The sequence below is a fragment of the Camarhynchus parvulus genome, chromosome 2 (assembly GCF_901933205.1).
Source record: "Camarhynchus parvulus chromosome 2, STF_HiC, whole genome shotgun sequence".
In the NCBI taxonomy this organism is placed as follows: Eukaryota; Metazoa; Chordata; class Aves; order Passeriformes; family Thraupidae; genus Camarhynchus; species Camarhynchus parvulus.
The window spans coordinates 150,085,509-150,097,012 of record NC_044572.1 but is presented as its reverse complement, the minus strand read 5'-3'; the positions used below and the strand labels follow the sequence as shown (position 1 = coordinate 150,097,012).

The 11,504-nt window shown below is 46.4% G+C and overlaps 1 protein-coding gene across 1 annotated transcript; it reads left to right on the top strand.

The window, feature by feature from the left end:
- Positions 1–3,852: 3,852 nt before the first annotated feature.
- On the top strand, positions 3,853–8,355 carry LOC115901298 (ly6/PLAUR domain-containing protein 2-like). Its single transcript, XM_030943838.1, has 3 exons — positions 3,853–3,914; positions 7,411–7,530; positions 8,144–8,355. Exons 1-3 carry the CDS (start codon positions 3,863–3,865, stop codon positions 8,353–8,355), a joined length of 384 nt encoding a protein of 127 aa, XP_030799698.1. The 5' UTR covers positions 3,853–3,862.
- The last annotated feature ends 3,149 nt before the right edge of the window (positions 8,356–11,504 follow it).

The following is an 11,504-nucleotide window of genomic DNA, read 5'->3' as shown; positions in this document are numbered from 1 at the left end:
CTGTGCCAATGTAATGGCTTTTAAGCCAGGCAGAGACACGTTGGATCCTGGCCATACATTGTAGGGGATTGTAGTAAAATTAATTAGCAGGAATAAGGCTGCTGTGACTAATGAGCTAATGAGTGGGCCTTAGTGAAAATGGCTCTAAAAGAGCTGCAGGGTTGGATTCCTGACTCATCATTCACAGGGATAGGCCAGAGTCAGGCTTGGCATTCTCTATTTTTTAACTTGGTTTTTCCAGCATTCTTTTTAACTTTTAAAGACATTCCTCATCAATGGAAGAGATGGAGAAGGGCAAGGACACCTGTTTAATTCCTCTCTTTCTGGTGTAAGAACCTCAGCGCTGGAGAATTTTTTGTTTCTGTGAGGTGGGGACTGTGGTGTCCCAGAGGCAAAATTCATGGTGATTTAATCCCTGGCATCTTCCCAGCAGCAGTTCAGTGTCAGAGTAACCCATCCTTGGTGCTTCCATGAGTGTCTTTCATCCCTGACCCGTGGAGGTGCTGGAGGGACTCAAGAGGAGACCATGGAAATGCTCCAAGGGCTGGAGCCCCTCTGCCCTGGAGCCAGGTTGGGAAAGCTGGGAATGTCCAGCCTGGACAGGAGAAGGCTCCAGGGAGACCTCAGAGCCCTTCCAGCGGCTAAAGGGGCTCCAGGAGAGCTGGAGAGGGACTTTGGACAAGAGGTGGAGGGACAGGACACAGGGAATGGCTTTAAACAGGAATTGGGTGCGGTTAAATTGAATATTGGGAAGAAATCCTTCATTCTAGGGGCGGTGAGATCCTGCAATGGAATTCCCAGAGAAGCTGTGGCTGCCCCATCCCTGAAGGTATCCAAGGCCTGGTTGGAGGAATCTGGGATAGTGGAAGGTGTCCCTGCCCATGGCAATGGTTGGAATGGGATGATCTTTAAATCCTCTTCCAAGAAAGCTTAGCACTAGCACATGACAGGATCATGTCAGCACCCCTCCACCCTTAAATCCTATCCCATCGTTCACTCCTGCATCTGCCTGCTCTGGAAATTTGGGATTCATAGGAGATACATCAAGAGCTCATTAGAATAAAGAATATGGAGAGTTCAAAATAATTAAGTCAAGCGGACTCTCAGTGCCTGCAGCCCTTGGTCCCTGAAACTCTGCCCTGGAGGTGGATGGGGAATTTTAGGATTTGCAGTGGAATTGAGCAGCCTGGGAGGTTGTGGGATTTGGAGATTTCCAGGCTTGGAAGCAAGTGAGGCAGGGCTGGTGAAGACGCCTCCACCCTGAGACTGCCTCAGCTGGCGAGATAGGACAGGAAAAGAGTTTGGCATGGGATTCCCAGGCTGGAAGTAAATATTTGGCTGAACTTTTCCTTTTGTTTATGACAACAAACTCATCTGAAGAGTGAGAGTTTTTGTATTAATTTCCCTTTGAACAGATACACTAAGAAATGAATATATTTTTTTAAATCCAACATGTGATGAGGCAGATTTATGCAGATTGTGTGTCTTTTTAGTTTTTTACTGCAATTAGTGGGAAGCCCCTCCCGTAGGACAGGTTGTGGTTTCCTACAAAATAATAAAAGGAATTCAACAAAACAATATTTGAATATTCTCATTAGTTCTTGTTAATTTTTATTTTTTTTGGTGAGTTGCCAGCCCTGCGAAGCAGCAGCACAGGGTGTGCATAAAAGAGGAGACATTTCAGGACTCGGATAAGATCAACTGAAACCATAAACAAGGTGTGTTGACACCCCCCCCAAAACCACCCATCGGAGTGAAGGAGGGAAGAGGATTTAGAGCAGGGTGGTGGCGGAGATTCTTCTTCCATCCAAGATTTTCTAAGGCGAGGGAGATCACATTTCAGCTGTGCAGGTGGAACCAGTCATTTAACACATATTGTTCGAGGCCACTTAATACCAGAAACCAGAAGCCACACCCCATTCATGTTTTTTCTTTTCTTTTTTTTTTTTTTTGTTCCTTATGAACAAGGCAAACACCGTCAGAGGATTTCGCCTTTTTAATAGGATTATAATATTTTCTGCTGAACCCGAGGAATGCCAGACGTGGAATATACCTAAATGTCTTTCCCTAGGTAATTTTTGGTGCTGTAAATAACTGCTTAGCTCTCATAATCCACATAATTACTGTATTAGTGAGGCAACTGTGAAAACAACCTGTCGGAATTCCCGAGGATGGAAGTCTCCCAGAAATGGTGTTTGGAAAAGGTGCAGGGATTGCTGAAATGCTGAGACCACCTTTAGTTTGGATATTTGGGAAAAATTCTTCCCTGTGAGGGTGGGCAGGCCCTGGAATGGAATTTGAGAGAAGCTGTGGCTGCCCCATCCCTGGAAGTGTCCAAGGCCAGGTTGGATGGGGTTTGGAGCAGCCTGGGATAGTGGAAGTTGTCCCTGTCCATGGCAGGAGGTTGGGGCTGCATGGTCTTTGAATTTCCTTCCAACCTAAGCGATTCCATGATTCTGGAGCTTTAGATTTGGAGAGATGATGACTGGATTTTTTATCCAGCATTCCTAGAAAAACTTTTAAATTTCAAGGCAGGACAAGACAAATTGGCCTCAAGTCACACCAGGGAAAGTTTGGGTCGGATATTAGGGAAAATTTATTTGCAGAAAGGGTTGTCAGGCATTGGAACAGGCTCCAGGTTAGTGATGGAGTCACAAACCTGGGAGTGCTCAAAAATGGCACTTGAGGAGAGGGTTTAGTGGAGAAAATGGTGGTGGTGCTGGTTGGACTCTGGACGTGATGACCCTGATATCTTTCCCAACCTTAATGGTTCTATCATTCCAAGAGTTCAAGTGAATTACCCTGAATAAAGTTCCTTCAATGGTGGAATAGTGAAGGTGATGGAGATATCTCCAATACCATCTTGGATTCAGCTTTTCCCCATTCCTTAGTAAAAATCTGTGTTGGGAGGGTGCCTGGCATTGCCACCAAAAGGCTCTTCCCTCCCAGTTTTTGCAATTCCGCACTTTGCTCGTCCCATGTTGGAGGAGGATTCCCTAGCATGGAGCTGGCCTGACCTGGGGCAGCAGCGTTGGGAATGGGAAAGGTGTTTGGGAAGCAAAAATGTCATGAGCTTGCAACCACGTTTGGAGAGGTTTGGCTCAGAGCAGAGGGGCCTCTCCATGCCATCCTTCCTTGGGATAAAGAGCCTGAAGAAATTCCTTTGGCCCAAGCTTTTGGGTCCTAGTCCTGTTTTTTTCCTACTCCTCAATGCTTTTTCCAATGAGTGAGTGATTGAAAGTCAGATTTCCGCTTCTAGACTGGGCTGGACAAGGCTTGGAGCAACCTGGTCTAGTGGAAATTGTCCCTGCCCATGGAGAGGGTTTGGAATGAGATGATCCCTTCCAATCCAAACCATTCCATGATTCTCCTCCTCCTGATAAACTCTGGACCCCACTGAAGATTAAAACGCAGAGGAGAAAATCCATGAGGTTCACTTCCTTGATGTTCACACCCACCAAGGCGTTTTTATCCAGGATTTCTTGAAACCACTCCCAAAAAAGGAGAGGAAATAAGGAAATATCCCCAGGCTGCAAGACAAGACCTCGACACCGGGATTACTTAACACCCCGGGCCTTCCACATCCTGCTTGGACACAAAACACCAGGCTTAACCAATCCCAGCCATTGTCCACCCTACAAAAATGAATTTTCTTCTCCAAGGAACATGAAAAGACATGACGGAGTAGCAGGAGGTGGGGCCTGCTTTGGAGATCCTTCAATTCATTTATAGCTCAATGAGAGTCATTTTTCCAGTAGATTTGGAGCTGGGGACAGAATCGTTGCATGGCAAACCACTGGGACGTGTGACATCAGTGAAGAGAGGCGACAACCCAGCGACCAGACAGCGAGGGCTGTGCAAGATGAATGTGTTTCTGTCTCTGCTGTTGGCTGCTGTCACTTGCATGGAATTGGGTGAGTTCCTGCTTGGATTTACCCAGACTCCTTCAGGAGATGCAGTGTGGTGGGCTAGGATCTGTTCCCTCTGAAAGCCGAGTCTCTGACTTTAGGCAGTTGTCAGGCAAAAAAAAAAAATCTGTCTTTGGAATTTTCCATATGTTCGTTCAGGATGGTGCTGGTGTCACTGGGATTGTCAGGTCAGGCTCTTTAGGAAGTTTCATAAGGCAGAGTGTGATTAAACCCTGTCATTCCTTTAATGCAAATTCCCACTCTCACTTTTTCTATGTTAATTCTCTATCTCACTCTCTTTTTTTTTTTTTTTTTATAACATTATTTTTAACTTTCTGCACCTTTTTTTGATACTTAGCCCTGGATGTCAGTTCCATGCAGCGTGTGTGGGAGCTGTCCAAAAATGTTACATGTGGGATTTACCCAATTTTAGAAATGGGAAAGACGGGCTGGGACACTGCTGGAGACCCAGGTACTCCAGGGTTGATGTTTATCATAGAATCATGGAATGGTTTGGGTTAGGAAGGACCTTAAAGATCAAAGTGAGGCACTGGAACAGATTACCCCAAAAAGTTGTGGATACTAATTCCTGGAAGTGTCCAAGGCCAGGTTGGGCTGGGCTTGGAGCAACCTGGTGCAGTGGAAGGTGCTGCTGCCCATGGCAGGGGGTGGAATTCCATGACCATAGAGGTCCCTTCCAACCCAAACCATTCTGTGATTCCATTCCATGGTTCCATGATCCTCCCTCCATCCTTTCTGTCCCTTGTTCCTACCACCACACCAACCTCTTGGACAAAAATTGATGATCCCAAGCTTTGTTGGCGTTCTCCTGGATGTCCAAGGTAATTCATGAGCAGGATCAGTCCAGGATCTGTGACTGCTCATTGGGATATTTTCAGATCCAGATAGTGCCAGGTCTGATTTTATCCATGCCTGTCCTATGGAGCTATGTCAGAATTTTTTAACTCCTATTTATTTCCTTCTTTTGCAAGGGCATTTTCAGTTCTTCCCTCCTTGCTGAGCAGACTCTGCAGGGGGAAACAGGTGGTGGCTTGTTTGGTTTTCTTTTCAGAGAGGAACACAAATCCTGTGGGTTGGATTTGTCCAGCATCCTGAAATGTGAGACTAAAAGTGATGCTTCCTCCTCAAGATGAATTTCACAACTGTCAGACGTGAATTAGTGCAAACAAAGCATCAGGCTGTGATGGGCAAAGCAAGAGAATAAAGTTTGCTTTAGCAGGAAAATTGCTGTGTTTGTTTAAAAAGGGCTTTTTCTGGCTCATTAATGAGGATGGTGTCTGTTTTCACAGGGTGACTTGTTTGCCTGAGCCTGCTGACATCCCATTGGAGCTGTGCTGGGAGAAGCTGAGTATTTCTCCTTTTTAGCAAGGTTTTAAGGAATTTCAGCAGGAATGTCACACAGACGGGGTGACAAGGGCTTCCCAGCATGAAGAGAGGCTGTTGGGGTGTGATGGCACCAAAATACATCAGTGTGGTTGTAACACACACTTTGAGGTGTCTGCTGAGGGGGTGGAAGAGAGCACCTAGAGCAGAGGACCCAGGTCAGATGTTGGGTTCCTCAGAAAAACCTACAGAGAGCAAAATGCCCTGAAAAACTTGTCAAAAATGGCTTTTTTTTGGTGCTAGGAAACACCAGACTCTGTTTTGATTTGATATCTTTAGCTTTGAGTGCTCTGTGTCACAAAAATCTGGGTTCTTCAGTGGTTTCATCCAAAGTTTCTCCATCTTAGAGGACTTTAGGCACTGAAAGATTTGGGCTGTGGTTATTCTGTGGTTGTAGGAGCTGAGAAGCACCTGCAGCTCTCAAAGGCTTTACAGCCTAACAGGGATGAGGAACATCTCTGAAGTAGCGAGGGACAAGGCAGGAGGAGCTGGCTCAGGACGGATTTGGAGTCTTGAGTAACAAATTTTGTGTCCGTGGTCCCTGCCTAGAGCAGAACTTGTCACGTACAATCTATTCATGGTGCTGCTGTCTGGTTTAGTTCTTTGTGAGGATGGTGAGCTCCTGGCACAGGTTTTCCCAGAGAATCTGTGGCTGTTCCATCCCTGGAAATTTCCAAGACCAGGTTGGACAGGGTTTGGAGCAACCTGGGATAGTGGAAGGTGTCCCTGCCCATGGCAGGGGGTTGGAACTGGAAGATTTTAAGGCCCCTTCCAACCCAAACGGTTCCAGGATTTGAAATAACCCCTCACACATTCTTCTCACAAACCCAGACTCTCAGCACAAGGGGAAGGGTTGGTTGTACTCAATTTGTTCTCAGTTGGATGGAGACAAATCCCTCCTGTCTGGGACACCCTCCCAGCCTTTGGGAAGAGCTGGCAGAGTGGATGGCACCAGAGGAAATTCTCACTGCTGCCACTCATTCCCAAGTCCAACTTTTTTGTGTGTGTATCCAGGTCCTTCACCAAGGGGACAAACCTGACCAAGCTGGCAAATTTCTGTGATAAAGTGACTGACCTGGTGGACAAGGGATGAGCTGTGGATATTTTCTACCTGGACTTCAGGAATGACTCTGATGCTCTCTCCTATAAGATCATGGAATCAGGGAATGGTTTGGGTTGGAAGGGACCTCAAAGATCATCCAGTTCCCCCTCTGCCATGGGCAGGGACACCTTCCACTGTCCCAGGTTCCTCCAAGCCCTGTCCAACCTGGCCTTGGACACTTCCAGGGATGGGGTGGGGGGTCCACAACCTCTTAAGGAAACCTGTTCCAAAATCCTCAAGGTCAAGGCATGGTCTGGGTGGACATTTCTGAGGAAAAGCTGGGACTTCTCAGGCTGGAGAAGTGAAGGTTCAAATTGGGAATCTTATAAATGTCTGTAAATTCCTGAAGGGAGAGAGCAAAGAGGACAGAGCCAGGCTCCTTTCAGTGATTCCCAGTGCCAGGACCAGGCAAAGGACACAAACTGAAACACAGGAAACATCAGGAAACACTTTATGACTGTGAGGTTGACTGAGCGCTGGCAGAGGTTTCCCAGGGAAGTTGTGGAATCTCCATCCTTGGAGACGTTAAAACCCCACCTGGAGACAGTCCTGAATTAGAGGCTTTAGGTGGTCCTGCTTGAGGGCAGGGATTGGGCTGGTGGAGCTCCAGAGGCCCCTTCCAACCTCCCCCATTCTGTGATTCTGGCAGTTTAGGAGTCTGGGATAATTTTCTGATGCTCGACTAAAGTCAAGGAGATGCATAGATCCAGAAAACAGAAATAAATCAGCCCAAGCTCTTTCCTGTGTCATGGGGTCTCCTGTGTGTGTGGCTGTGTCTTGTTTGTCTTGTCACAAGGGGTCTAAACCCAACCTGAGGCTGTGCTTTGACCACCAGACCTTTGTGTTTCTCATTCCCATCAGTCCAAATCCATCCTATTATTCCATTCCCGTTCTCAGCATGATTATTTTGGAAAATCTCTCCCAAGAGATATCTGGACAGGATCCCCACTGAGACCATCCTCATGTTTTCCATCCTCCTGTTTTCCCTCCTCACAGGACACTCCTTGCAGTGTTACACGTGCAAGGAATTGACCCCAGTTCAGGAGTGCTTGAAAATTGAGAACTGCACAGAGACTGAGACCATATGCAAGACTACAATCTATTCCCTGGAGGATGGTAAGGACAATTCCTTCTTTATCCATACTTTTAACAGGAATCAGTGCTTTGACAGTGCTGCTGTGGAGACCGGTTCCTCTTTCCACTTAAAAAGTGGAGAAGAACTTCCGTGGGAGCCCCAGCTCTCAGCCTGTTGTGGGAAGCAGTGTTTGTGTGAGGGAATATTTGGTGAATCCAAGCTCCTGGTTAATGCTCAGAAATGAGATTTTAACTTTTTGCAGGGTCATGTGGTGGTAGCATAACAGGGAATGGCTTTAAACCTAAAGATGGTGAGTTTAGATTGGGATTTTAATGAATTTGATTTAGGGTGTTAGGAAGAAATGGCTCCCTATGAGGGTGGGGAGGCCCTGGCAGAGGTGTCCTGGACAAGCCATGGTGCCCCATCCTTGGAAGTGTTCAAAGCCAGGTTGGGCAGGGCTTGGAGCAGCCTGGGATAGTGGAAACTGAGATGACAGAGAGCTTGGAATTTAACAATATTTAAATTCCTTTCCAACCCAAACCATTCTATAATTCCGACACCAACCCCTGGTCAATCAGGAGACAAAAGACAATGGCGATGCTCTCCCCTGTTTTTCCCATTCCTAACTGTTCCTGCTTTGTTCCTTTGCCGTAGTTTATCCCCACACGGGAGTCTCGACTGTCACCAAGATGTGCTCCTCTGTCTGTGAGCCCTCTGATGTGGATGGCATCGGGATGACACATCCTGTCAGCTGCTGTTTCTCTGATCTGTGCAACATCGATGGTGCAGCAAGTTTGGGGATCGGCGTTCTGCCAGTTGGGATCCTGGCAAGTTACCTCTGTGCCTTTTCCTGCACTAGACTGTGAGTGGGTGATGGGAGTCATTTATTCTGAAAATTCTATGAAGAAAATAAGCCCCCACCAGCCCAGCTTTCCACGTGGATGCCTCATGAACAACACTCAACAGCTGCCAAAAAAAATTTTTTTTTCTTCTTTTTGATATCCACACTTTCCTCCCAACTAAGAGAGAAGCAGAACACAGGAAGGCCCAACTCAATTTTTTAAATTGATTTTCCAACAACTCCCACAAAATTAACTATGGAGTTTCTTTGTTTCTTTGCTGCGCTGATGTGGTTGAGTTTGAAGTAAAAAATTAAAATGTGTGAAGTATATTTAATGCAAAAAACCTTGAGAAAAGCCTTCGCTATCTCCTTAGAGCAGGTCCTCTCTGTCCCATCATTTTCTGCTGTTCTTCCTAGATCTCCCTCTTTGTACCCGAAAAATTTAAGGAGACATTTCTGTGTCCAAAATATGAGGCAGGAGACTGACCTTGCCATGCCAATGATCTGTTTCAGGGAGGTTAAAGTCTCATGTTCTCTGTACCCTTCTAAGCAGAATAAAAAGCATCTTGTGTTGGAAATGGTTGTAATCACATTTAAGTTTCCTTTTTTTTTATTTCCAAACTCCATCTTTCAGTATTGTTTAACAGTTAACAGGGTTGGGTTTTGGGGTCAGTAGGACAGCAGATGGATGAGACATTTCCCATTATCCCTCACTGGAAGTGACTTTCCATCAACATTTCTTCCATCAACTCTCCTTGTACAAATCTATCTTTACTGTACAAATCTATCTTTACTGAATTTTCCCTGAATTCCTTGTGTATTGCTCCAGGCTCCTGCATTTTGATCTCTCCTGCTCTGATTCTGTGTTTTCCTACAATCCCCTTTCCAAGGTCCAGGAAAAATATCCTCTTCCAGTTATCACACTGCTCCTGACATTTGGAATAATCAATCCAAATGTGATATAAACTCTTCCATGTGGCAGATGTGGTTTCCAAGAGAGGTGGCACAATTCCCATCCTTGGGAAGATTTCATGGCCTAGATGGATAAAGTCCTGAGAAACCTGGGCTGACCACAGAATTGGGAGCTTGGATCAGGAACTTGGGTTAGGAACATTCTGAGGTTGCCTTTCCAACCTGAGCACCCTGTAAATCATGAATTCCTCTGGGATCACTGGAACACAAACACCATCACTTCCAGGAATTCTACAAGGAACACATACCTGGGAGAAATTCTTCCCTGGGAGGATGATGAAGCCCTGGCACAGATTGCCCAGAGAAGCTGTGGCTGCCCCATCCCTGGTAGTGTCCAAGGCCAGGTTGGACAGGGTTTGGATCAACCTGAGATAGAGGGAAGTGTCCCTGCCCATGGCTGGGGTTGGAATGAGATGATCTTGAAGACTCCTTTCAACCCAAACCATTCCATGATTCCATGAAACTCTGAAAGCTCCTTGGTGGGGATTTCTCCAGCTCTGCCAAAGTCACAGATCCTGTAGCCAAGCGGGTTGACCCCAGAGGTGCCACCTGGGATAACACTGGGGAGTCCCAACACTCACCCCGCAATTTCATTTGGGTTAAGCGGTGAAATGGTTTTCAATTTCCTTCCTTGTTTCAATTTCCTCTGCCCTTCATCCCTCCCATTTATGACTCCCTTGAACCACTGAGATTTTTTTGAGGTCCACACCCTCCTAAAATGATCAGGCACGGCTGATTGCAGGCACCTCTCAGGTGGCTGACCTGGAGCGGCTCCATAGCCGTCATTGCATTGAGGAGCCGCGTGCGCAGCAGCTGATCCTCCCCTCCCTTCATTGGCCATGAGTGCTTCACCCCTTTGATCTTCAGCCAGTTTGGCAGCGTGTTTCCCACATTCCAGCTGTTCCCTGCAGAGATCATGGCTGTGGGGGAGATCTGGTCTGAAAGGCAGAAAATCTGTGTGGGTGAGGCTTTGGAGCCGCTCACCTTGAAGTGAAGTGGAGCTCTCCAAGCACAGGGTGATGCTTTGTGGTTAGACATCAACCTGAACCTCTCTGTGGTTTGTATCTTTTCTGATATAAAAATTAATATATTGATTAATATATTAGCTCTGTTCCACCTGGTTTGAAGCTGTCCTCAACTTCCTGCTTCTGGAAATGTCTCTGATTATTTATTTCCCCCCAACAGCCACAAAAGGATATTTTTTGGTTAATTTTTGCTGAAATTTAATTCCCTCCTCATCCAGTTGACCTCCAGGGCCATCTTTTTTTTCTGATCCTCCTCATTCCTGGAGGCTGCTCGAAGCTGGCCCCAAAGATTTCCCTGGATTTGTTTAAGAATGAGTCTTTTGCTCCTTTTTTTTTTTCTCCAAAGCTCCCCCAAACTTTTGGGTTTGCCTCTTGTCCTGTCATGGTGAATCTTTGGAAGAGTTTGGCTCAGTCTTTTCTAGACCTTTTTTGAAATACTTGGAGCGGACAAGGGTTCATGTTTCAGACAAAAGGCAAGGAGAACTTCAGGGGGAGATGCATTACTTGTCCAAAAGCTGTCTGAGAAAATCAGGCAGGGCTTTGCTTGGTCAGTGGAGACTGGCTTTGCAGCAGACATCCACCCCACACCTTCCTGACTCTTGCATGGTGCTGGGATGGGTTGCCATCTATTTTTTTTTGTTATTGGGAATTAATAAAGTGATCTGTGTTTTCCTCCTAGCTCAGCTCAGGCACGAATTTTTGTAGAACAACCTGGCTTTGGTTTGTTGCTTCAGCTCCCAGCATGAGAGACCTTCCCAAGGGCCTGGATCTGTCTAAACAGATTCCCTTGGGAGCAGCGGTTTCAGGCAGCACTCTGGATAAACACAACCTCACTGTACACAGAGCTAAGCTCCCTACAATATTTCTCTGAATATATTTTGTTTTTTTCCCTGTCCCCAGAGGCCAAAGCAGGTGAATTCCCTCTTGGAAGCCCTCCAGGTAAAATCCAGGTTGGTGACTGCCGGATATAGCTCAGTAACCTGGGAATCAGCAAACGGCCCTGCCAGAACATTTCACACAGGGATAGATCTGTGTTGTGCTTCCAATCCTCCAGTGTGTTTGTTAATTCTTCCTTGGAGGAGATGCTCCAAGAGGCCAAGGCGGTTATGATTTCCTGTTGGGGGTTGCAGAACCCTTCAGTGACATCCTGAGGAGGAGGCACTGAAGTTTTCTTTTA